Source organism: Podarcis filfolensis, assembly GCF_964270895.1.
Source record: "Podarcis filfolensis genome assembly, chromosome: 8".
Taxonomy (NCBI): Eukaryota; Metazoa; Chordata; class Lepidosauria; order Squamata; family Lacertidae; genus Podarcis; species Podarcis filfolensis.
The window spans coordinates 71,635,681-71,663,300 of record NC_139611.1 but is presented as its reverse complement, the minus strand read 5'-3'; the positions used below and the strand labels follow the sequence as shown (position 1 = coordinate 71,663,300).

At 44.4% G+C, this 27,620-nt stretch overlaps 1 protein-coding gene across 1 annotated transcript in view; it reads left to right on the top strand.

Annotated features, from left to right (window-relative positions):
• LOC310768139 (IgGFc-binding protein-like) overlaps positions 1–24,776 on the top strand; it is a 45,705-nt gene extending 20,929 nt beyond the window's left edge. Inside the window, exons 11-22 of the mRNA XM_083625853.1 lie at positions 4,360–4,456; positions 6,012–6,062; positions 6,608–7,834; positions 9,140–9,352; positions 10,102–10,302; positions 11,984–12,597; positions 14,997–15,558; positions 16,990–17,597; positions 18,252–18,822; positions 19,376–19,578; positions 20,733–21,119; positions 23,804–24,776. Of these exons, the coding sequence (XP_083481979.1) occupies positions 4,360–4,456; positions 6,012–6,062; positions 6,608–7,834; positions 9,140–9,352; positions 10,102–10,302; positions 11,984–12,597; positions 14,997–15,558; positions 16,990–17,597; positions 18,252–18,822; positions 19,376–19,578; positions 20,733–21,119; positions 23,804–24,085 (5,016 nt within the window). The 3' untranslated portion in view covers positions 24,086–24,776. The remainder of the gene's footprint in view (positions 1–4,359; positions 4,457–6,011; positions 6,063–6,607; positions 7,835–9,139; positions 9,353–10,101; positions 10,303–11,983; positions 12,598–14,996; positions 15,559–16,989; positions 17,598–18,251; positions 18,823–19,375; positions 19,579–20,732; positions 21,120–23,803) is intronic.
• The last annotated feature ends 2,844 nt before the right edge of the window (positions 24,777–27,620 follow it).

Genomic DNA, 27,620 nt, shown 5'->3' with positions numbered 1-27,620 from the left:
TGTCCTTCTAGCAAGTGAGGATGTTGATAGACATAATTTCCTTTCCACTCTGTAGCCATCACTTGCAGAACTGCTACTGTGCATCTTCCACAAAAGCAGTGCTATTTTTCTAGAAAAAGGGGTGCCGGAACTCACCAAGAACGCCTCCCTTGTTCTCTCTCTCTCTCTCTCTCTCTCTCTCTCTCTCTCTCTTAATTTTTTTAAAAAATAATTTTTATTAATTTTTCATTAATAACAATCCAGTGGAGGCCACATGAATACAATGCCAAATCATGCCAAATCACAATACAACCAAAAGTGCCAATTAAACAGTTCCGAATGACACATTTTTGGATGACTTCCTGTGTTCCGGCTATCAGTAGTTGATGTTATTCCTTGATCCTGTGCCAATTCTCTTAATTAGTCCAAGTTCCACAATTCTGATCTTACTCCTTTGTTCTAGCATCCACTGATGTAATGACTATTGACTGTATTTTTATAAATGCATATCCATTAACTTGCAGAGGAAATTTATATCCTGTAGCTTTGTGAAATATTTCTTCACCTTCTTCTTTGCTTCATGTTGCAACCAGTCAACTTTCTTCAACATTGCCCCTCCTTTGAGAACTCATTTATAAGTACGCCATAACTTCTCCATTTTGCTTTGAAACCGAAAGCAATCCAGGGCCCAGCCGAGACTTCTGGACCACTTCCAGTGTTTATCTCCTTGTATCTTCTAACAAGCTGGCATCTCACCAAAACTGTAATAAATCAGAACTAGAGCTCTCTTTGGGTGGCGCTGTGGTCTAAACCACAGAGCCTAGGGCTTGCTGATCAGAAGATCGGCAGTTCGAATCCCTGCGACGGGGTGAGCTCCCGCTGCTTGATCCCTGCTCCTGCCAACCTAGCAGTTCGAAAGCATGTCAAAGTGCAAGTAGATAAACAGGTACCACTCTGGTGGGAAGGTAAACGGTGTTTCCGTGTGCTGCTCTGGTTCGCCAGAAATGGCTTAGTCATGCTGGCCACATTACCTGGAAGCTGTACGCCGGTTCCCTTGGCCAGTAAAGCGAGATGAGCGCCGCAACCCAGAGTCGTCCACGACTGCACCTAACGGTGAGGGGTCCCTTTACCTTTTAGAGCTCTCTTTAGTTGGCAATGTTTACAAGTCATCACAGAATTTCACACAGCCTGTTCTTTCAAGCATTCTGTAAAGAAAACCATAAGTTCTTGTTAAATCCCTCTGCGTTCCATAGATAGCTGTAATCCATTAGTAATTTCACTCCGTTAATTGATCATTTTTCATTGAAGGCTTGCCGATTCATAGCACAAAAGCTCAACAAAGGGTCCCCTTCACTTGCTCTCCAGATCAAAACCTTGGCACTCAGTGGCTGATTCATTTCACAGGTTATCTTTCTCTTTCTTCCAAAACACATCTGTTTCTGAAGTCCAAATTCAGATATATCTTAGAAGAAACAGATACGTCTGCTCATGGCGACCACATTGGGGATGCATACATGCATTCACTCTGCATCCCTGCCCCCACATTCCATCGGAGCGAGAGGCAGTTATCGAATGATCTGCAAGAGAAAGCTCTCCCCCCCCCGACCTGGGAGGGGGGGGGGCTTGCAAGGATAATTACTCCCAAATTATCCTTAATTAACTGCATGGCTGGCATCCGCTACCATGGGATTGGCAGTTTGCCATGGCGGCTGCGCCAGAAGCCCTCCCTTGTTCTCTTATAATGGCAATGGTGCCCACCCGAGAGGAATCATAGAATCATAGAATCATAGAGTTGGAAGAGACCACAAGGGCCATCGAGTTCAACCCCCTGCCAAGCAGGAAACACCATCAGAGCACTCCTGACATATGGTTGTCAAGCCTCTGCTTAAAGACCTCCAAAGAAGGAGACTCCACCACACTCCTTGGCAGCAAATTCCACTGTCGAACAGCTCTTACTGTCAGGAAGTTCTTCCTAATGTTTAGGTGGAATCTTCTTTCTTGTAGTTTGGATCCATTGCTCCGTGTCCGCTTCTCTGGAGCAGCAGAAAACAACCTTTCTCCCTCCTCTATGTGACATCCTTTTATATATTTGAACATGGCTATCATATCACCCCTTAATCGCCTCTTCTCCAGGCTAAACATGCCTGGAGTTCAGGCCGAGGAACTTGAGTTCAGGCTGGAAAAAAGCCCTGCACAAAAGCCCTGTTATTTGTCTTACATAATTATGGAAGTTACTTTGTAATTACCTTATCAGAGTCCATTCAATGAAAAGAAAGGCAATGCAAATGGGGAAAAATGCATAATCAAATATATATCACTGTCAGACTCAAAGCAACAGCAGCAGCAAACACCAGTCATGTCTGCTGGATTGATTTCTCTTCCAGGTATCACCCATCATTTTCTTTATAAGCTGCTTTCCCATCACTAAAGCTATGTTGAAGGTGGCTTACAGCAGAAAAAGATTTACATAATTACAAAAGTAGCCATAAAATAAAGAAGACACATCAAAAAGTACACAGCAAAATTGAACCATTTCCATATAAATCATAACAACACTTAAAAATAAAATAATATATATAAATAATAATAATATATCAATAACTCCCTCAGTAATACCCCAGCCCAAGAGTCTTTTGAGCAACATCAGGTTAAGTAGCTGCAGTCAGTCAATGCCCTTCCCTCCCAGACCAGGTGAGAAAAGGCTAGCAAGGCAGGGAACAGATCTTCCAGGACTCGCAGCTAGGATGGTTGATGGATATAGGATGAATAAGCGAAAATTAGCCATTTCAACTGCCATTTCAATTTTTGTCAGATTTCTCCAACAGGCAGGCCCAATACATTTTGGCACCTGAGGCGAACTACAGAATCATGCCTCTCCCACCCCTCAGTTTAGGATGCATAGTTGTCAACTTTTCCCTTTTCTTGCGAGGAATCCTATTTGGAATGAGGGAATTTCCCTTTAAAAAAGGGAAGTGTTGACAAGTATGTTAGGGTGAGATGCAGGTGATGGTGTTGAAGAAATTTGCTTTATCTGAAAAAAGTACAAAGCCAGACTTCTGAGCACAACTCCAGTGCACGCCACTCTGTAGCCAGCACACAATGAAGCACACAAAAGTCAAGCTGTAGTGTTTTGTGCCCTCAGGAACTTTCAAGACGTCACCCACTTTTAGCATTCCAATTTTCAGACCCACCCCACCTACCCAATGCACCCAATAACACGCTCAGATATCAGGTTCAAATCCCAGCTTGTAAAGCTCACATGGTCGCCTTGAGCCAATTGCAATCTCTGCCTAACCTAGAGCACATGGTTATTGCGAAGGGGGGAAATGTGCAAGCGAAGGCACCCTCTCCATGAGCTGCTTCTCTCCCCTGAGCAACAAGAGAGGCAGCTGACAGGGAGGGAGTAGGCAAGCAGCAAAGGATGTGCACAGGAGAGCTCACAGACAGAGAAAGAGGCAGCTATGGCAGAGGCAGCAATGGGTGGATCCGCCGCCACTCACAGGGGGTCTAGATCTGCCACTGAAGCAACATGCTTCATTCTGTGTCATGCAAAACATCCCTGCTAGTAAATAGCACTGATTTTAAACCAGGCTTCCCGGACAGCCTTAAGCTGAACTGGGCACGGCCCAGAGAACATGCAGTTAGCTCCACATGCCCAGTGGTGCATTGGCCTTCCTCTTTTGCAAACAGCAGTCTCCAGTTCCCAGCTCAGGGAAGTTTCGAAAGCAGTCTCGGATATGGTGATAAGCTGTTCAAAGCGGGAAACTAAAATGTCCCATTGAACTGTTCCCTGAATTAGCCCTCTGGATTTTGGCCCAGAAGAGCTTCCCAAGGTCAGTTTCACTTTCTTTTTTCTGATTATGAAGAAAATTCCCAGAGGTCAAACTCTGCTTCTCTGGAACTTGTTAGCCTGACAGTAAGATTCACAACATGTTAGTTTCCTATCCAAACAACAAGTCAGGTCAAGGACACTTCGGTCTTCTACCCCTGAGCAGCAGAACTGCACAAACAGAAAAAAGCTTGCTGTCTAGCTTGCCAGGTTTTGTTGATAGCAAGTACCATAATTCTTACAGAATAATGTCTAGGTAAAGCTGCATCTTTCACTGATGTCCTGCTAATTATGAAGAACGACAACAGCAAACAGGAGAAAAAGTTTGGCTTCACCTATTTCAGTATTCAAATACATTTGAGAAACATTTGTTAAATGCTAACCTATAAGGCACATTGCCCAATCCAGTCAGTTGCATTTTTTTCTGGGGCTGAGAGGATAGGCAAAGGTTCTCTGTTTTTTTTTATTTGACTCTTGCATTTTCCCAAAGCCCAGCCCTTATGGACTGTTGCTGCTTTCCTAATAGTTAATCGGGAGATGGGCTTTGACTCCTTCCGCCTATAAAAAGGGAAAAAGCAGCTGAGAGAAAAGGAGAGAGGACCAAATTCTTCTTCATCCAGCCAAGACAAGCTTACTTAGGGGCACAAGGTAAGATATTGTTTTGAACAGTGCCGTGTGATTCTAATCAGCTGCTGATCAAGGGAAGGATCTGTCTGAGATAAACAAGGATCCTTCTTGCCTTTTGTGCTTTTGGTGCCGCTAGTATAGTGTTGGATGAATTTCTCAATTTTTGTTTCTCTTTCCTTTCTTTTTAAAAAAAATCTTCATGAAAGGTTTTATTTTAATGCAATTTCCCTCGAATATACATATGCTTGAATGCAGTTCTGCCTCATATACATTTCCCTTAATGCAGTGCACTTTTGTATCTTATTTTCACTAATATATGCTATTCTTATGTACACTTTATCCAAGTATATGCATTTTTTTGTACATGCCCCTTAGCTAGAGAAGTGCAAAATTCAAAGAATGGTTGTGCTTTGGTTCATGTATTGTTTTGGAGAGTGACAATTTAGCCACCCATAAATGCAAACTGAATCGAACTTCTCCCCCATTCCTGCACTGGTACTAGTTAGTCCAGAAGACATTTAACTGAAGAGGGGTTACAGTGGGTGGGCAGACCTTCAAAAAGCTGCTTTAGGGGAAATAAGATCTGCCAGCTCTGATTGCTGTATCTTCTGCTTTGCTATTTTAAATGACGTCTGGGTGCAAGCCTCTCTGGGGTGAGCCACCAAGAAAACTTTTCTCTAGTCACCATTTGCTTTAGCACAGATAGTGAGGGCTTAGAAGACTTTATCTGAGAAGAGGCAGAACAAAGTTGGGCAAAGTAGTCCTTCAGGAATGCCTCTAGGTTCCAAACTGTTTGGTGCTTTAAAGGCAAGCTGCACTATTGGAATTGTGCCACAAACCAGACTGGGAGCCACTGTTATTGTTTACACACAGCCACAAAACGTTGCCATCTGCTGAGCATGGTGGCTTAATTTTGAACCAACTCCAGTTCCCTTCATGCAACGCATTGCAGTAGGTTAATGAATCAGAGGCAGTTTTAGGGCAGTAGGACCGGTTTGGATGCACTGGGTTGCAGGTGCCACGGGGGGGGGGGAGGCCAGGGCACGGATCCGCAACAATGATATCAAATTGAGCATGAGAGGTGGGGGGCACTGAATCTTAGCACTACAAAGGGCGCCGCTGAAATTTGAGAGCCCAAAGTTTGCCACTGAATGAACGCCTGACGGATCGTGTTCTGAAAAAGGACTGTTACAGGACAGTTTGCACTCTTGTCAAGTTTCTGAAAAGTTATTGTTGCGACTGCATAGTTGGAAGTTCCCAGTAGAATTCAAAGCAGTGCTATGTGAATATCCTATCAGTGCAAGGATTTCTGCTTGTGCAATGGAACATTCTCCCCCTCTCCTGCCCCTGCCCCATCCCTCACAAATCTGTTCTAGGCATTCAGCCAAACCTCTAGGGCAGATTTGTGGGGAGGAGGGGAGAGTTTGGTTGCACAAACATAAATCCGTGTGGCGACGGAGGAAGTGCTTTGGAAACTGCCCTGCGTTTCATGTTGTAGGAAAGGCAACATGGTCGGATTTGTATTTAGAGTTGCATAAAACAATCTACCTTACTTCTTTCCTATATTCTTTTGCAGCTATGGCAATGAGGTTATTGTTCCTCTTGACTGGTCTGGCACTATTGAGTGGTAAGTAAACTGGACCAAAGGCCACCTCCTCATTTTGGGGATGGCCAGTAAGGGAGCATGCGCTTTCATATGGCCTGGCACGGTAAAAATTTACTACACAAATGGATGTGAAAAGGGGATGCTGGTATTCGTTCATTATGAGCCACTTCCTTAAAAGTTATTTATTTTTTTAAAAAAATATTTCTTATATAGAGCTACACAGTCATCAATGAAAGACATTTGCATTAACCGTCCCCTCTTATTGTTTATACTAATTTGTTGCATACTGGCTGCCAACATGGGGCTCAAACTCATGGGCCTGAGAGTAAGAGTTTCACACTCTACCAACTGAGCTATCTCTCACGACAAGCCTGGGTCCTAGTTTCATGAGAGATGGAAGTAAATTTCACTATCCACTTACTCCATGTGATTATTCAGATGCTCATAGCTGTATGGGGTTCTTCCCCAGTATATATTATTCCAAATGTGGCCACACCATTCCATATATATTTGTGAACAAGACTTGCGATACTATTTTCGATCCGTTTCTATTTTCCTCCTCTCAGGGCCGTGTACAGCAAGTTCCCAAGGAAAGGAATTTGTCACAGCCTTCATGCTCAACATCAAACAGAATCGACGCAATACTAAGCTTGAGTTGCTCATCACTGGGTACTATCCTGCAACCACCGTCACGGTCACATCAAACAAAGCTACATTCCAGAACACCGTTCCTGTCAATGAAGGGGAAACTGTGTCCATTGAGCTTCCAGCTTCTACAGAGATGGTGGGGACAGACACCTTTGACAGGGCTGTGACGATCCGAGCAAACCATGACATCTCTGTCTTTTCCCGCAGCCACAAGGACTATTCAACTGGTGCCATGGTAGTGTACCCAGTTGAGCAACTGGGTACGTTGTATTATGTGGTAACCCCAGTGGGTGAAATGGCAGACACTTTCAAGGAGTTTGCGGTTGTGGCCTATCAAGCAGCCACTAGGGTCAACATCCATTTGACAGGGTCTGTGACATTCAAAGGACGTGTTTATCCCGCTGGGAGCATTCTGGTTGTTAACCTCAAGGCCTTCCAAGCAATCCAGCTGCAAAGCTTGCAGGATCTATCTGGCACCAAGGTTGAATCAAGTGGACCTGTGGCTGTCTTGAGTGGGCACAGCTGTGCCAAGAACCACACACACTGTGACCATGTTGTCGAGCAGCTCCTGCCCATTTCACGCTGGGGTGCCGCCTTCCTTGTGCCCCCAGTGTCCTTCCAGAGCAGATACGATATGGCATATATCGTTGCATCCCGAAACACTTCAGTCACGTATCAATCCGGACCCACAGCAGGAAACTATAATATGAGAGCTGGAGAAGCTATTCAGTTGAGCATCCAGCCCTCTCGGGCACTTTACATCTCAGCCGACAGAGAACTCCAAGTCCTTTTCTTCTTTGGTGGTGCATCAAGAGGAAGCACAATCTATGACCCATTCCTCATCAATGTTCCTCCACTGACAAGCTACTGTAGGTCATACCGCATTGAGGGAATGGCCGGGTTTGATAATTATGCAGTTATTATAGCCAAAACCTCAGAAACCGGCGAGATCACATTAGAGAAGAGGGCCGTTGAAAACATCCAGTGGAGACCAATCCCAGCCACAGAATACTCCTCTGCTCAGCTCAGCTTGGGCAGAAAAGCTAGTTCCCTCTCCCTGGAGCACCCCAGCACTCCTTTTGGACTCTTCATTTTTGGAGGCTCATTCCGCGATGGCTATGGCTCCACAGCTCTTTGCTTATCTGGTAAGTATTTAATAGGCTGCTAGGGAATGAACAAATAGTTGACAATAGTCTTGACCAGGCTTCCTCAACCTTGGCTCTCCAGATGTCTTTGGCCTACAACTCCCATGATCCCTAGCTAACAGGACCAGTGGTCAGGGATGATGGGAATTGTAGTCTCAAAACATCTGGAGGGCTGAGGTTGAGGAAGCCTGGTCTTGACTCTTGGATAGGAGTACTTGCAAAAAATTCTGTGTTGTTTTTCTGCTCAGAAATGCCCCCCACAGCCACTGCTTCTCCCTTCTACAGCAACTCTTTTCTTTTCCTGCCCTATTCTTGACTGTAATCTGTATGTGGCTCCATCGCTTTGGAATCCCACAGATGAAATTATTGCCACATTTGTACTAGGGATGGGGGGAGAAATTCAATTTGATCACATTCAAAGATGAACCCACATAATTTACGCTTTCCAGAACAATACATGAACCGAAACACAACCACCCACACTTCTTCAGATTTTGCATTGCAGTCCCCCAACACGTTTACAAAAATGCATAGGGTAAAGTGTGCACAAAAGTGTACACATGCTTTTGATGACACAATATCATTCCCGAAACCTTCATTTGTAGATAGGTTCTGTGGAAAATGTGACCAAATTTACATAATACAGTCATACCTCAGGATAAATACGCTTCAGGATAAGTATTTTCAGGTTGCGCTCCGCAGCGGCCCAGAAGTAACAGAGCGCGATACTTCCGGGTTTCGCCGCTCGTGCATCTGCAGACTGTCAAAATGACGTCATGTGCATGCACGGAAGCAATGAAACGCAACCCGCTCATGTGCAGACGCGCTGTCGCATCTTACGTTCTGTTCAGGATGCGAACGGGGCTCCAGAACGGATCCCGTTTGCATCCGGAGGTACCACTGTAATACTAAGGATGAAAAAGGTGCAGTGAACTGTCCAAACAGTTGCCACAAATATTCCCATGCCACAAAAGCAGAAATTACATAAAAATAAGGCTAATGTCAAATTTGAAGACTGCTAATTGGAGCCCATCTGGCAGTTCCTGTTTGTACCCAGTTTATTTCCTGTGCCACTGGGCTACAATGAATTAAAGTGCTGAGGCACAAAACTACAAGCCAATATGTCAATAGAAAAATGTTCCTCATAAGTGAAGGAATTATGAATGACTAGTTGTTGTAAGCCGCCCAGAGTGGCTGGGAAAACCCAGTCAGATGGGCGCGGTATAAATAAATAAATAAATAAATATATTATTATTATTATTATTATTATTATACTGAGAACTCACCTGACCATTTTTTTATCAGTGTTTGATCCAGACACAACCGTGGCTCCATTATCCTGCCCTGAGAACAGCCACTTTGAGGCCTGTGGAAGTGCCTGCCCAGCCACCTGCTCTCACAGAACTGCTCCCTCTGAGTGCACAGAGACCTGTGTGGAAGTCTGCCAGTGCAATAGAGGCTACGTCCTTAGTGCCGAGAAGTGCATCCCAGTGGAGAGCTGCACCAACACTTCTATGGGTATGAACTGCAATGCAGGGCGGGAGTCCTGGGCTCATGAAGACGGCCAGACTCTCTGCAAGCGTTACGCCAAATTACATAGGGAGTATAACGTTTGACTGCTGAGACCATATAACACCAGTCTTGAAAGACCTACATTGGCTTCTAGTACATTTCCTAGCACAATTCAAAGTGTTGGTGCTGACCTTTAAAGCCCTAAACAGCCTCAGCCCCGTATACCTGAAGGAGCGTCTCCACCCCCATTGATCAGCCTGGACACTGAGGTCCAGCTCCGAGGGCCTTCTGGCAGTTCCCTCCCTGCAAGAAGTGAAGCTTACAGGGAACCAGGTAGAGGGCCTTCTCGGTGGTGGTGCCCACCCTGTGGAATGCCCTCCCATCTGATGTTAAGGAGATGAGTAATTACATAACATTTAGGAAACATCTGAAGGCAGCCCTGTATAGGGAAGCTTTTTAAGGTTTAAGGTTTAACTGTGTTTTTATATATGCTGGAAGCTGCCCAGAGTGGCTGGTGCAACCCAGTCAGATGGGTGGGGTGTATAAACAATAACAACAACAACAACAACAACAACAACAACAACAACAACAACAACAACAACAACAACAACAACAACATTATTGACTGGAAGGAAAGAGGGACTTTTACTCCCTCAATCTTTCCGTCCTTACTGGAGCCTTGAATTACTTTGCTTTTCTTGATTTTTAAAACATGTAATCACACCTGACTACTTTTGAACATTGCTTTCCTTCAGGTCCCACTGACCCCCCAATAGACTGTCCTGAGAACAGCCACTTCGAGACCTGTGGGAATCCCTGCCCAGCCACATGTTCAGACAGAACTGCTCCCGATGAATGCACAGATGGCTGTGTGGAAATCTGCCAGTGCGATGATGGATACATCCTTAATGATGAGAAATGCGTCCCAGTTGAGAGCTGCCTCAGCACTTCGACAGGTATGGACTGCAATGCAGGGCAAGAGTTCTGGGCTGATGAAGACTGTCACATTATTTGCAATTACTACCTCAAATTAGGGACAGTTGTGTGCAGAAAGACTTTTTGTGAGGCCAAGAAGAAAAGCTTCAGGCACTGTAGGGGATGGAGGCTGTGAGCATTCAGAAGTAGCTCTGCTGCCAGAGCTGGGTTAGGAGAGGCGCGTATGGAGGTGTTCAAAGAATCAAGTGAGGCCAATTTGAGCCCTTGCGGGTGTCAAGCCTAGCCTGCAATTTAGCTTGATACCAGTGGCTCTCACGTCTTCAACTCAGCTGCTGCCTCGCAAACCAAGACACAAAGGACTTTTTCACCATGCCACCCTTAATTAGAACAGCAACTGCATGCAAGGGTTTTGCGGGTGGCAAAAAGGAATAAACTTTGAGGTCATTCTGTGGGTGAAGATGCAACCTTTTCTTGCAAATCCCATCTGCTTTCAAGGTCAACAGGCTTCATTTTGGGAATATGTCAACTCATGCCTGCATGTGTTAGCTTCATGGTCCATGGGCCCCTGTCCCTGAGGTCACATGGCTTCCCCTGTCTGCAACCTACATGAGTAAGGTATGAACATCTGTCTGATGCATGGAGATTGTGGTGTTCTGTGTCCACAGGGGAATAAAGCAATAGGCATTCCACTATCCCTGCCTAAATCTAATTGGTTTTTTTACAGTCCTGAGCCACATGCAAATCAATTTCATTGAGAAGGCCTAGTTTCACTAACATGGGAGATATTTTTTTCTCCCCACTTTCCCTGCAATTTAAAAATACCAAATATATCATGTCCTCCTATGCAAGGTGCTTCTGACACTTCAACCATTTCAGCTGCTACTTTTGTCCTTTTCCTTGCTCCAGGATGGCCCTTTTGCGACACGGCAACTAGAACACTATTATGCATTAAAAATCTATCCCACCTATTTCTCCAAAGAGACCCAAGAAGCCTAAGAAACAATACAAGAAACAGAGCAGAACAAAGTTCCGAATATTCATTTCAGTTAATAAATTAGCAACCCTTTTAACAAATCTCAATAACCCCAAAACAATGTAGAATGGAGTTAGGAAATTTTACGTAATTTTTTCAATGGCCTGTTTAAAAAGCCAGGTTCTTACCTCATGCCTGACACAGTAGAGCGATGGGACCTAATGGAGCTTCCTCGACAAGCCATTTAATAAGGTAGGTGCCGCAACAAAGATGACCTTACTAATAGAGCTTTAAGGGACTTGGAAGAAGGCCCTAGATGATTGCAGTACAGTTGTACCTTGGTTGTGGAACAGAATCCATTCCAGGAGTCTGTTCGACTTCTGAAAATGTTCGACAACCGAGGTGCAGCTTCCGATTGGCTGCAGGAGCTTTCTGCACACAATCGGAAGCTGTGGAAGCCGCATCAGACATTCAGGTCACAAATAACATTTGCAAACCGGAACACTCAATTCTGGGTTTTCAGCATTCAGGAGCCAAAAAGTTCAACTCGCAAGGCATTCGGGATCCAAGGTACGACTGTATAATAAAAGGTTTGACTTGGAAATTTGCTGCAGAGAGTGTGTGCCCCAGAACCATTTCATTCCTGACTGCAGCCTTGAATAAGCTTTGTTTTTCCTTAACTTTTTAAAATCACACCTGACCAGCTTTGATCGTTCTTATTCCTCCAGTTCCCACCTCAGCCCCAGTACCCTGCCCTGAAAACAGCCACTTTGTGTCCTGTGGAACTCCATGCCCAGCTACCTGTTCTGACAAAACTGCTCCCAAAACGTGCAATGATACCTGTGTGGCGGCCTGTCAGTGTGATGAGGGCTACGTCCTTAGTGCTGAAGCCTGCATCCCAGTGGAGAAGTGCCCTTGCATTTACAAAGGGGTGAGCTACAGCGCAGGAGAGGAGTTCTGGGCTGATGAAGGCTGTCGTACTCGCTGCAAGTGTGACTCCAAATTAGGAAAGGTTACGTGCACCAAGTCCTCCTGTAAGGCCAACAAGAAATGTGCCCTAGTGAATGGCATTTGGGGCTGTCATCCCATCAGCTATTCCACCTGCATAGGAACTGGAGACCCTCACTACACCACCTTTGATGGAAAGAAATTTGACTTCATGGGAACCTGCATTTATCAAATGGCTGGAGTCTGCTCCAAGGACCCCACTCTCACCCCGTTTTTGGTCACGGTGGAGAACAACAACCGAGGCAGCAAGGCGGTGTCCTTCACCAAAGTGGTGACACTAGAGGTCTACAACATGACCATCAGTCTGAGCCAAGAACATCCACAGAAGATTAAGGTACATATGCCAGGTGATAACGAAGATTGGGGCAGATTTAAATTCAGCATTTGATTTTTGGTTCAACCAGCTCTTCAACGTGCAATGAAGTCCTCAGGCAGGGCCATTGCATCTGATTCTTAATGTTAGAATGCCAACAGTCTTTCTGTTGTGGTTTACAAGGCTAAAGGATGTGAGGCTAGGACAGGAAAATGTGCTGAATGAGGAAATTGTGTTCTGTATTGTGTTATACTGGATACCAGCAACAAAGAAGAAAGATACAAGGCGGTAGCACCTAGGGATGCAGAAATGGTTTGAATTAGTTCACATTTAAAGGTGAATACCAAATTAGCAGTTTCCAAAACAATATGCAAACTGAAGCACAGCCATCCTTCAGAATTTACACTTCTCCAACCATATACAGTGGTACCTCGGGTTATGTACTTAATTCGTTCTGGAGGTCTGTTCTTAACCTGAAACTGTTCTTAACCTGAAGCACCACTTTAGCTAATGGGGCCTCCCTCTGCTGCTGCGCTGCTGCTGCAGGATTTCTGTTCTCATCCTGAAGCAAAGTTCTTAACCTGGGGTACTATTTCTGGGTTAGCAGAGTCTGTAACCTGAAGAGTATGTAACCTGAAGTGTACGTAACCCGAGGTACCACTGTAATGTCTTTAAAAATGCATTTACTAGGGGAATGTAAATGCAGATAGTATTGAAAATAACATATGGAAACACATCGCTTGAAACTGTGTACATTATTCAAAACTGCAAACAAAAATGTGTTTATTGGGAGAAGTTGGCACTAAAATTAGCTCTCTCTTTTTTTTAAAGATCACAAATTGCTGCAGAAATGTAGAGAATTTGGCATGCCAACCCTGCAGATGTAATGAGGGCCAAAAAGTTATGTGAGGGCAGAACTACGATTGATATTTTACTGATGTGATTCATAGAATCATAGAATGATCTAGTTGGAAGGAACCACCAAGGTCATCTGGCCTAACCCCCGTGCAATGCTGGAATCTTTTGCCAAATGTGCAGCTTGAACCGACTGAACTACCCCAGATCTAACAAAGCAATTTATAAGCTGCTGTTCTCAAGTTCAGCTCAGACATGCAAATCGGCACCTCTGGTTGCTGTCCCATCTCTTGTAGAAATTGCTGATTTTAAACGACTCCTTCATATGGTGATTATAATGTGAGAGACATATCAGCTTTCTGCCTCAAGCATGCATGCTACTTTCACAAGCTGAAAAGGCATTATACATAAAATCTGTTTTCTGGTGCGTGTTCTTAATAAGTAGGCCATTCCATGGCTTCTTGAAATTGTCATATGACAAATTTTGCCCTGTAAATCTGTCTTAAGTGGGACGGTTTTTCCAAGAGCCCAGAGGTACTAGAGAAGAGCAGTAGATAATCTTGGGTTGGGGCAGTTCAAGCTTTCTAAAAGTCAGTGACAAAGTGATACCAGCAACAAGGGCCTGGCGTCTGCTGATGACCCACAACCCAGCCTGGGTCCACTGACAGCAGCCTCCTGGACCTGCTCCACTTCCTCACCATGGCTACCTGCTTGTACACCCACCTCACTGTGTATCTGGCCGAGACAATAGTGGTGATGATTAAGAGGAGCAGTAGACACCACTGCCTGCTTGCTCACTGGCTTTCTGTCAGACAAGCAAGGGAGAGGAGGAGCAGGTGGCAACAATGGAGATCAGGTCGAAAACTCATTGAAGGAGGACACACTGAGGGAGAGGGTTCTGAGGAGGCCGTTTTGTCTGTAGAGCATGGAACCAGCACAGTGCAATAGAACACAGAGGGTTTACAGTAGTACCTTGGGTTGCAGACGCTTCGGGTTATAGACGCTTCAGGTTACAGACTCCACTAACCCAGAAATAGTACCTCAGGTTAAGAACTTTACCTCAGGATGAGAACAGAAATCGTGCGGTGGCAGTGGGAGGCTCCATTAGCTAAAGTGGTACCTCAGGTTAAGAACAGTTTCAGGTTAAGAACGGACCTCCAGAACGAATTAAGTTCTTAACCCAAGGTACCACTGTATCTCTAAATGACAAATTCCTGTTTGAACATTCAATAGTAAAAACAGTTTTCTTTCTTAGCCTCAGGGTTCTGATGATGTCATGTGGGAGCAAGTCATTTCCTTCTCATTCTAGGGCCAACAAAAGTCAATAAAACCCATAGATTATACAACATATAGCAAGGGTGGAAAATAAGTGGCCTGCCGAGTGTTGCTGAACTACATCCCCCATCATTTCTAACCACTGGCAATGCTGGCTGAGGCCACATGCTCTCCACCCCTAGCATACAGCACAGATTGTGCCTCTCACTAGTGAAAACATGTGCAAGTTGGTTTTCCCCCCTGAATTTGCTGAACTCTCAGTGTGACGGTCACTTCTATATATTTTCCAGGTGAATGGAGTCTTTGTGGACCTGCCCTTCTCCTATGGAAAGAAACTGAAGGTCTACATCAGCGGAGTCCATGGCTTCATCAAAACAGACTTTGATCTGAGAGTCAGCTTTGACTGGTACAGTTATGCCAGGGTCATTATTCCCAGCACTTACGCCAATGCTGTGTGCGGACTGTGTGGCAATGCCAACCAGGACCCCAGCGATGACTTTGCTATGAAGGATGGAGCTCAGACAACAGATGAAATCCAGTTTGCAGACAGCTGGAAAGTTAAGGAGGTCCCAGGATGCTCTGCAGGATGCAGTGACTGCCCAGTATGCAGTGAGGCAGAGAAGCAGACCTACAAGGGGGATCAGTTCTGTGGGATCCTCAAGAGAAGGGATGGGCCGTTCAGGCAGTGCCATGAGACCATTGACCCAACACCTTACTTCGATGATTGTGTTTTCGACACCTGCCAATACAAGGGTCATCATGACACTCTCTGCAGTGCCATCAGTGCCTACGTGACAGCCTGCCAATCTTTGGACATTGAGGTTGGGAAATGGAGATCAGACTCTTTCTGCAGTAAGTACTGTATTACTTTCTGAATCTGGATCTGAGTTCAGTTAAATATTGGGTGTTGATGGCCGCAATGCAGTCTTAGCATTTGGAAAAAAACCCAACCCACCATGAATCATTTGATAAGGATTTCAGGGTACTGTGTAAAAGACAACATCGTATCAAGGATTGCTTAGAGAGTTGCAACTCTGCAGGAATACTAGGTGGAATGACTCCCTATGCTTTGGTTTTTTCCTGTAGTGCCTCACAGACCTGGGGCTGTACAGTGGTACCTCGGGTTAAGAACGTAATTCATTCCGGAGGTCCGTTCTTAACCTGAAACTGTTCTTAACCTGAAGCACCACTTTAGCTATTGGGGCCTCCTCCTGCTTCCGCATCGCCGGAGCACGATTTCTGTTCTCATCCTGAGGCAAAGTTCTTAACCTGAGGTACTATTTCTGGGTTAGCAGAGTCTGTAACCAGAAGCGTCTGTAACCTGAAGCGTCTGTAACCCGAGGTACCACTGTATTCCACATAGCATTAAGGAGACCTGATGGAATGATCTCACTTCTTTGCCCCAGGGTTCTCCCAACTCCCTAGAAAAGATTTGGGGAGAGTGTGGTGGCATGCAGGGGGAGGAGAATGGAGAAAAGTCCCATTGTCCTAGCAGGCATTGCACTAGCACAATGATTTATTTCTGCACATCCCAAGATGCCCAGTTTGTGCACATTATTTTCCAATGCCAAATCGAATGGGAGTATGGTGTTTTTTTTAAAAAAATGAAAGATCTCTTGACCTGCTGCATGAGCACAAAGAAGGTATTGCATTGTTAAATTAGCAGTTACCATTCCCCCAAATACATAGGGGTGCTTCATTTTCACTCATCTCCAGAAATGAGTGTCAAGGAGGGGGTCACTTTCCCAAGTCCTCCCTCCAAGCTACTAATCAATCACACACAGGCACTGAACAGGTTGCCAAGCTTTATTGGTTTCTGCTTTGGCACCAGCCACAGAACATCAAACAGCAAGTTGAAAACATGGCATGTTCTCTCCCTTAGCCGGAAGGTTAACTCGAAGATTTATAGGGGTTTGGGAATGCTGGCAAAAAGCCAGCCCCTTCAAATGCTCCCACTTTGGGAACTAATTGTTACCACCTGCCTGAGGGGCCCCACCCAGCTCACAGGATCACTACTTCATGACAAACCTACGTTTTTTGTCCCTCATCCAGCCCACCACTGAATCTAGGCACCAGTTCATAACAGTCACAGCCCCTCCTGACTCAGATGCAACAGAATAAGCACTAGAATAAGTGCTTTTTTGTGGTGTGTGTGTGTTAAGAGGACATTTTGAACCACATGGTGCCCAAAAGTCTTCACATAATAAAACTTTGGTGGTGCTTTTGCTGAGCCTTAGTTATATTCCAAAGGCTGGTATAATTGTCTTTATTCTTTACTTCCAGGACTTCCCTGTCAACCCAATTCCCACTATGAGCTCTGTGGAAGCGGTTGTCCCAGCACATGCCAGAACCGTTCCTCCACCATAAAGTGTGGTGCACCATGCGATGCACCATGTACTGAAGGATGCTTTTGTGATTCTGGATTCGTGCTCAGTGGGGATCAGTGTGTGCGTCTTGCAGAGTGTGGCTGTGTGCACCAGGGCAGATACTACAAAAAGGGAGAGGAGTTTTATCCCAGTAGCTCCTGCCAGGAGAAGTGCCGCTGCCTGGACAATGGAGCCACCAAGTGCCAGCAGTTCTCCTGTGGAGCACATGAGGAGTGCAGGGTGGAGAACGGCATCCAAGGCTGTCACCCTGCAGGATATGGTACAGCTATAGCACTTGGTGACCCTCTTTATATTTCCTTTGATGGACAAAGTTTTCGCTTTCATGGCTCCTGCACTTACACCTTAGCCAAAGTGTGCAGCACAGAGCCTCGGCTACAGAATTTCTCCATTTTGGTGGAGAACGAGAAGCTTGGAAATGGACACCTTGCTCAGATAAGGAAGGTTGTGGTCTCTGTTCATCAGCACACTATTGTCCTTGAAAGGGGAAGGAAATGGATAGCTATGGTATGTATGGGCCACTCATATCAGATTATTTCAAATAAAAGGGACGCGGGTGGCGCTGAGGTCTAAACCACTGAGGCTCTTGGGCTTGCCGATTGGAAGGGCAGCGGTTTGAATCCGCTTGGTGGAGTGAGCTTCCGTTGCTCTGTCCCAACTCCTGCCAACCTAACAGTTCGAAAGTACACAGTGCAAATAGGTAAATGGCATTTCTGTGTGCTCTGGTTTCCGTCACAGTGTCCAGTTGTGCCAGAAGCAGTTTAGTCATGCTGGCCACATGACCCGGAAAGCTGTCCGTGGACAAACGCCGGCTCCCTTGGACTGAAAGCAAGATGAGCGCCACACCCCATACTCACCTTTGACTGCACTCAACTGTCTAGGGGTCCTTTACCTTTACCTATTATTTCAAATTAATAACATGTCCTTCTTATGCAAAGAGAGTCCAGGGCAGCTTGCGGTCATAAAATTACAGGAAACGCATTTGGTGTAATAATTAAATTGGTGTTTTTTTAAAAAAAATGATGACATTTCTTTAGATCACTGGAATGAAAAACAGCATGTGCAAAAGGATGTGTGTGTCTTTTGTATTTGTGTGTGCTTGAGAATTTCTGTGTGCTCAGAGCTGACCCCCATGAATATGCTTCTTCTTTGCTGAGGCAGGTGGATGAAGAATTCTGCACTTTGCCAGTGAATAGAGACGAGGGGAAACTCTGGATCACTCAGGAGGGAATCAATATAATTGTCCATGCATCCTTTGGCCTCACAGTTCTTTATGATACCTCTTCCTACGTCCGTGTGTCTGTCCCCAGCACCTACCAGGGACACATGTGTGGTTTGGGTGGCAATTTCAATGGTGACGAGAGGGATGATTTGATGCTGCCTAGTGGGGAATCTGCACAAACGGTGGATGAGTTTGGGGCCTCCTGGCAGGTCCCTCTGGATGGTACCATCTGCTCCAATGGCTGTGGTGAGGAATGTCCCACTTATGATACAGACCAGACAGCACCGTATGAGAACGATGACTCCTGTGGAATGATCACGTCTGAGACAGGACCATTCAAAAACTGCTCCTTATTAGTAAGCCCCTCGGATTATCTTGAGCAATGCCTGTATGACTTGACTGCGGCCAAAGGGGAGGAGGAGTATCTCTGCCGAAGCCTTCAAGCCTATGCAGCTGCATGCCAGTCTGCTGGAGTCAAGATTGGAGCCTGGAGAACAAAGTCCTTCTGTCGTAAGTTGGATGAAAAGGTTTCTTCATCTCTGCCTTTTCGGTAGTGAGCCTCCCCCAAACCCAAAGTAATCTGAGCTATTGGTTGAGTTACGTAAGTTTCAGTGCTATGCAATCACTTGTTCTCTCACCTTTTCCCTCAACCTTTTTCTCCCTCTTATCTTTCTACGGGGTTCCTGTTTTTCAACCCACTGCCTTATTTTGCAATCTTTCTTGACTCTAAGTTCCTTGTAAGAGGGCCTATGAATGCAGCAGATCTGGTTTACATTGTTAAGTAATGCACATTGCCACTCTGCCTGGCATGGGATATCTCAAGCCAACATAGGATACCTCAAAACAACAATTACCTAATATTACCAATATTTATGATTTACATATTTATTCTCTGAGAGGTTGGAATGTTTGCGAACACTTCCAAGTCAGCTGTAGTGTCAGAAGCTTCTGTGCCATAATACTGATGAAGCAAAATAGTTGAAAATAGTTGTTTTCATTTTTGAAAGCCTCCCTATTCCATGCTTGTCAAACATTACTTTTTCTGCTCTCTCTCTCTCTGTAGCCCTCACCTGCCCAGCCAATAGTCACTATGAGACATGCACAAAACCAGTTTGCGATTTCAGCTGTGCCAGCTTGTCCACTCCACTCCAGTGCACCAGAAAATGCTTTGAAGGCTGTCAGTGTGATGATGGCTACTTGTTTGATGGGGATACATGTGTGCCTACAGACAAATGTGGCTGCGTGCATGATGGTCTCTACCTCAAAGTAAGTCTTTGTATCCTAGTTATCAGGGTTCCCATATAGAGGGGCCAGTGCAAGTGGTTTATAAGGATGGGAGAGAAATTTGATTCAGTTCGCATATAAAGGTGAACCTACTTTCCAAGACAATATGAGAACTGAAACATTGCAATCTTTTGAAATTCGCACTTCTCTGAATTTTGCAATGTAGTTCTCCGGCCAAATAATGTGTGTATAGAAATGCACATATTTGTGAAAACAACATGCAAGATGCATGCTTTGCAAAGTTGTATATATTAGGCAAAACTGTGTTAAAAATGTATAAGGAGAAATTTTCACTAAAACGCTGATGAATTTTCACAAGGCCTTTTATAATAAACATTCACAAAGACATGTGGAAGTGTGGAGAACTGATTGGGAAATGGAGAGAAACCGAAACAGATTGATCAACAATGAAGGATATGATTTTACAAATAACACACATACTTCTAATGGAAGGGATAATTGCGACTGCGCTCATGTCATGCTTATGGCCTTCCTGTGGGCATTTGGTTGGCCACTGTGAGAACAGAATACTGGACGAGATAGTCCTTTAATCTAGTAGTGATCTTACATTCTTAAATAAATAAAACACATTTTTATAAGATGAAGTAGTTGTTACTGGTCTGAAGGAGGTAGCTGTGGATCCAATGCTGAAAACCCTCTTCAAGGCACAATCTAAACCCAGGATCCATTTGGATGAGTGAATTCGGAATAGGCAGATCTGCAGCTGAGCCTCAGCTAAGCCCAGGGCTGGCTAGGACATTTTGCTGCTTGAGATAAAACTTCCCAGCGCCACTTGGTCAGTCACATGACTAGTGTAACCCTGTGCAACTTACGTTGACAAAAAGGGTGGTGTAAGTGAAACTCTGCTTCCAAGTCTTGTTTTCTCTCTGCCAGTCTCAGGCCAGCTCAGCCATCAGTAGCCTTGCTACTGAGTGGAGTTTGGAATAGGGGTAACGTACACTGGGTTAGTTTTCCTTAGGTCAGAAATAAACTTGTGCATCTTTTACATGGGGAATCAGCATGTGAACATTCTAAATAAGCTAACACCATTAAGTAAAAATAAATTGCTGTTGGAATGTTTGCATTATTTTCCAACTCCCCTAACTTTATTTCTTTATTCGGGAATTTCCCAACAGGCTGGAGAGAGCATCTTTTCAAGCAATTGCACAGAGAAATGCACCTGCGGTGACTTGGGCAAACTTACCTGCGTTAACAGCAGCTGCCAAATAGACACCTGCACACTTAAGGATGGTCATCGTGCCTGTGAGCGCATGGAACGTCTGGAGGGCGAGTGCAGACTCACCCCTGGAGCCCAGCTCAGTTCATTTGATGGTGCCTCAGGGAAGTACTTCTGCGATGGAGTTTATGACTTGGCCTCTGTTTGTGACGAAAGTGCCCCCTTCTGGTTCAGGGTGTCCGTCAGCATTGGAAAGGACAATGAGGATGGCTTGGTAGCTGGGAGGGCAGTTTACATTTTCTTCCCTGATGCATCCATCACTGTCAAAAAGAACAACAGGACATGGGTAAGTAGAGTTCAGGATGGAGTATGCCATGGGGAAAAATATATCTAGTTCCTAATAATATATATATCTTCTTATGACTTGTCTATGTGTTCATCACTAGTCACTGCAGCTTATTATTTGCTTACGTGATGTGTGGGCTTATCATAAAAGGTAAAGGGACCCCTGACCATTAGGTCCAGTCGCGGACGACTCTGGGGTTGCAGCGCTCATCTCGCTTTATTGGCCGAGGGAGCCGGCATACAGCTTCTGGGTCATGTGACCAGCATGACTAAGCCGCTTCTGGCAAACCAGAGCAATGCACAGAAACGCCGTTTACCTTCCTGCCACATTAAAGTGCAGGACCACAGCTCAGTGGCTGTCAGGCTTGAGGAATCCTCTCCTTCACCCCGATGGCACCAAGAGGCAGGGAGGAAACAAGAAAGTTCTTAAGTATGATTTATTCAGTCATCACGATAAAAGACAAAGAATTTCGGTCATAATGGAGCTGCTCACACTGAGCTCCTCCCCTTCCCTCTCTAGCAACAACACCTGCTTCTACAACGTCTGTCCATGGACAGTTGTCTATGTGCTCTTTGTTCTAGCACTCTTAACAAACACTTAACAAAATAAGTTATTATTATTATTACTGCATTTTGGGAGGGGGGGGGGTTGGGTATGCTGTCCAGTGACGTGTCAGCTAGTTTCTCTGCCTCCATCCCTCCTTCTCCTAACACAAGATAACTCTGCTGTTTGCCTGTCTCTGAGCTGCTATCTTCCTCAAAGCCCTGCTATAATTCAAGGCTGCTTTCCTCCTCTCTGGAAGTTACAGGAGAAGGGGGGGGGTGGAGATCTCCACCATTCCTCCTCCTCTTCAGTACAATCCCTGACAGTGGGAGAGCATTTGCTTTGCATGCAAACTGTCCCAGGTCCAGTCCAAACTGGGAATATTCCCTGCCTGAAACCCTGGAGAGCTTCTGCCAGTCATTGTGGACAATAATGAACTAGATGTCCCCAATGGCCTGACTTGGTCTAAGTCACCTTCCTATGTTGCCAAGTGGATTGGCTGCTTCCCATCATAAAAGAGATTCTCTGGACTATTACACAACCCCTTTTTATATACTAATTGGCATTTGCTTGGTTGGGGAAATATGCAGTAATTAATCCATGGAAATAATTTAAAGTTGTGCAGTCCGACTAGCTGGAAGATTAAGGTAGGTCCTCTTAAATAGTTTTCCTCTGATCCTTCCAAGACTGTTTATAGAGGCACTCACAAGACAGAGACCCCTGCCAACGCGAAAAATGAAATTGCCCAGTGCCTGCTCATTTTTAATAATATGATGCTGAAGAGTAATGGGGGCAATCTCATGGTTTATGACAGGAAACCATCATTTTTGGATAGCCGGAGGTTTTCCATCACTGCACCTCCTTGATGGAGAATTACATTTTTCATCAATTTTTGCCCGCTTAGCAGCTGTTAAGGCACAGGGCCTAATTCAACCAAAAGGGAGTATTTCTCAAGAAATCTTCCATCTCATTCAACAGTGGAAGGCTAAAGCAGAGATAGCTTCCAGATGTTGTTATAATGCAGCTCTCATGATTCATTGGCCATGCTGGCTTGGGCTGATGGAAGTTGAAGGCCAGCATCTGAAAGGCCACAGGGTTATGATGATTTCTTCGCTGATCCCTATGTTCTTCAACGGTGGATGAAATTCGGCTTTTCCACATATACCTTTGCGCTCTTTTAATCAAGATTCATGGACGACTGCAGAATACCTACTTGTCCCCAGTTCTGTGCTCTCATTCACTATAAGAATACCTACACTCCTGCCAGTCAAAGAGTTGGGGCAATCTATCCTTTTGTTGTTTAGTCATTTAGTCGTGTCCGACTCTTTGTGACCCCATGGACCAGAGCACGCCAGGCACTCCTGTCTTCCACTGCCTCCCGCAGTTTGGTCAAACTCATGTTCGTAGCTTCGAGAACACTGTCCAACCATCTCGTCCTCTGTCGTCCCCTTCTCCTTGTGCCCTCCATCTTTCCCAACATCAGGGTCTTTTCCAGGGAGTCTTCACTTCTCATGAGGTGGCCGAAGTATTGGAGCCTCAGCTTCACGATCTGTCCTTCCAGTGAGCACTCAGGGCTGATTTCCTTAAGAATGGATAGGTTTGATCTTCTTGCAGTCCATGGGACTCTCAAGAGTCTCTTCCAGCACCATAATTCAAAAGCATCAATTCTTCAGCTATCAGCCTTCTTTATGGTCCAGCTCTCACTTCCATACATCACTACTGGGAAAACCATAGCTTTAACTATACGGACCTTTGTTGGCAAGGTGATGTCTCTGCTTTTTAAGATGCTGTCTAGGTTTGTCATTGCTTTTCTCCCAAGAAGCAGGCGCCTTTTAATTTCGTGACTGCTGTCACCCTCTGTAGTGATCATGGAGCCCTTTAATATTATTTAACTCTGGCTGTGAATACCTAGGGAGTTACTAATATGTGAATGGTGAAGTTGACTTGGTGTTATTTAGTAGATGTAGCTTAGAGTTGGTTCCAATGTTTTCTTGACTTTAGATGCTTAAAGTTAGTCTATGGTGTACTCTACATGTTAATTGGCTTTTGCCTGTATTAGTTGGTGTGAATTCTGAGGTTCTTGCTGGCTTCTTGGCATTCATCAAAACAAGATCTCATGCCCTAATCTTTACGTGTTCCAGGTAAATGGACGTCCAGTAGGCCTGCCATACAAGGTCTCTAAAGAGGTGTCTGTGAGCAAAGTTCACGATGGGATGCAGATTGACCAGGCCTCTCAGGTGCAGGTTCTCCTTCATCCCAGTGGAGAGGTGAGAGTGAAAGTCAGGAAGTCCCTCGCAGGGAAGCTGTGTGCCCCATGTGGAAACTTCAATAACGACAGCTCTGATGATCTGAAGATGCCCAGCGGAAAGGTGGAAACAAACGTTGCTGAGGTCCTACATGCCTGGAAGGCCAGGGACTTCTAAAAGGAGCATATTTCTCTGTGGGTGGCTGGTCTTTCTTAATACACAAGGACTGCAGATCTGCTTATTTTCAACTTATTTCTGAGCAGAGATGTAGGCAATTACACCATAGTTTCTCTTTTGGAAAACAACAACAAAAAACACAAAAATGGATTTTGTCGAATTATATTGTGTAGACGCAATCCTGAGCGGACAATAACAAGGCTGACTCTTCAGTGACCCATTAGTTACATTAATACATAATTGCATTGTTTGTGATGAACACTGTAATATTATCAACTGAAAAATAGTGAAGCAATCAACATCAGATATAAAATTGTTATCCGTGGCAGTTTGGGGAAACAGTTTTGTGGTACCTTAAAGACTAAAGCTGTATATACACAGTATGTTATTGCACACATGGGTCACAAAGATCATGTTTTTCTGTGTGACACTTTTGTCTACAAAGGAGCACCTCCATTTTAAACCATTCAAATGTTTATTTATTTTTTAGAAACCCTATATTTAGCTCTATTGAGCTTGCTTCAGCATTTTAGTGTGAATTTCTCCTAAAACTGATTTTAATATATACTTTTGACTGGTGTGCACATTTTTGCAAGCATTTTCCCATAATATAATGCATTTTGTATGTTATTTTCACAAATATATTCATTTTTATGCACACTTTGCCCTAATATATGCATTTTTATTAACATTGGTGTGTGTGTGAACTGTGTTGCCAAATTTGGTTAAGTGTGACTTTTGAAGGACAGTTGTTTTTTGGTTCTCATATTGTATCAGAAAGTGTGGATTTGATAAATTCAGCTTTAAATGTGATTGAATCAAATTTCTGCCTCGGCCTTGGGTGATTTAGCAGTGGTAACAAGAAAGGACCTGAGTCAGGACAAAAGTAAGAATGATATGTCATAAAAATGTATTTAAATCACTGCGGAAAATAATAAAATCATATCAACTCAGAAGTAACTGAAATGTAAGAATAAAAACAATATATAAATACAGTGGACGCTCAGGTTGCGAATGTAATCCGTGCGGGAGGCACGTTCGCAACCCGCAGCATTTGCAACCCACAGCGCTGTGTCTGCGCACATGCGGGTTGCGATTTGGTGCTTCTGTGCATGCTTAAGCGCCGAAACTCGGAAGTAAGCCATTCTGGTACTTCTGGGTTCAGCGAGGTGCGCAACCCGATAACGTGCAACCTGAAACATCTGTAACCTGAGGTATGACTGTAAAATGAAGGTCAATACAGTGGAACCTCAGTTGTCGAACGCTTTGGAAGCCGAACAATTCGGAACCTGAACGTCGACAACCCAGAAGTGAATGCTTTCGTTTTTGAACATGCCTCGGAAGCCAAATGGCTTCTGAGGCATGTTTCTCAATTTCTTCAATGAATTTTGCCGACTGGCAATTGTGCCTTGGTTGCTGAACTTTTCAGAAGTCGAACGGTCTTCTGGAACAGATTACGTTCGACAAGCAAGGTTCCACTGTAGTATGCGGCAGATGAAGGTGCATACCATTATGTACTATTGTACATAAATGGAAAAGTACAAAATGAGATGAGTGCCTGAAGACAGGCAGTGAGGTTGGGTATCCATAGAAGTGGTCAGAGAGGAATGTCTGCTGGGAGGAATGTCCGCTGTACAGAGAGAGGAAACACCCCTATGCATCTGTGTCAGAACAACCAGACGCCTTCATCTGCTGCATCTTCAAGGAAACATGTCTCTCTCGCATTGGTCTCTATAGCCACAGCAGGTGCTGCCACCTTCCAACAGTTTGTCTTCTCCTGAGACAGACAGATGCTGACAAAATAAGACAAACGAAATTATTACTTGGAACAAAAACAAGTTGTGAAACTAACTGCAAATACAACTGCTTTTCAAAAATGTGAATATTGGGCATAACTGCACGCCAACGTGTATATTAGGAGAAAAATCGCACTAAGATGCCGATGAATTTCCACGAGACTTTGATTTTTAAGAAAATCACAAACTGATTTGGAAATGGGGAGAACTGAACTAGCAACTGGAAAATTAGAGAAATGACAATAGACAGATTCAGCCTTTCCCAGTCTGTTTCCAAAATGCCTTGCTAAGAGGAGGACACTTCAGAGCCACTATCCTTCTCCATTTCATTAATTCTTTAAAGTCTAGTTCTCAGTATTGCCATTTGGCCCTTGTCACATGTCAGCCCTGCTCATATTAAGGGGAAAAGATAGTGGGAGATGGTGTCACAATTAAAATGCATTTTGTATCTTTGAACATGGTTTTAGTAAGCTGGCATCCCTAATAAACAGAAGCAATGGGTTAACCTGAGTATCTGGGAGCCTAGTTGGAATCAACACACATATAAAAAATGCTGTGGTTTTTTTTTAAAAAAAAAAGTTTTGAAAAATACATTGAATTTTGCATAGCTCGCTATCACCATCTAGTGTCTCATTTGTATATTACAGCACATTTAAAATGTTTTATTTGCAGCTGTGTAGCTGAGTCCCTAGTAAGTTAATCTTTGTTAGAAGCATTGATGTTTATGATATAGTCGTAAATAATGATGTTTAAAAATATGTATCAAACCTCTTTATTCTGTTCTATTATTTTTAAAAATTTAAATAAAGTTCTGTTTTTAACCCAGTTAGATTGACAGTTCACCTAATTTTCAGAAGTATTTGGCTGTGTTCTAAGAACCTTCCCTGCTCCTCTGGATTCCTGTAAAAACAGTACACTTACCAGTAATTTCAGCCTGATTTACAAGGCAATGTTTTGCATGTGTTTGATGACTGCAACATAGCATGTGAAAGTCTGGTTTTAAAAACGTCCACCAGAGGGCTGCTGCTTTGAATGCAGTGCTTTCAAAGAGCAGGCAAAAAAGTTCAACCCTGATAAGTTTATCGTATTAATGACAGGAGCTGCATTTATAAATCCACACAATTTCATAAGGAAGAGCATAACGAAGCAGATGATTTTTGGAAGTGCATTTCATACGACATAACTAGTTCACCAGTTTATTCTAATCAACACACATCCTTTATTGAATTCACTGAAAACCCTCGGTAGTCCCTTCCACATGCTTTCCATGTCAACAGAATCTTCGTGGATCTGCCACTCTCCTATTGAAAATAAACTGAAGGTTTACATCAGGGGCCTCCACAGCTTCCTCAAAACAGATTTTTGATCTGAGAGTCTGCTTTGACTGGTGCAGCTATGCCAGGGTCATTATTCCCAACACTTATGCCAGTGCTGTCTGTTGACCTTGCGGCAATGCCAATCAGAATAACAGTCATGGCTTCGCTATGAAGGATGGAACTCAGGCAAGGAATAAATCCCATTTGCAGGCAGCTGGAAGTTGGAGGCAGTCCCAGGATGCAGTGAGACAGAGAAACAGAGGGGACCAGTACTGTGGCATCTTCATCAGAAAAGATGGGCCATGCAGGCGGTGTCATGAGGCCATGGACCCAACTTTCTACTTGGATGCTTGTGTTGTTGACACCTGTCACTACAAAGGTCACCATGACATTCTGTGCAGGGCCATCAGAGCCTATGTGGTC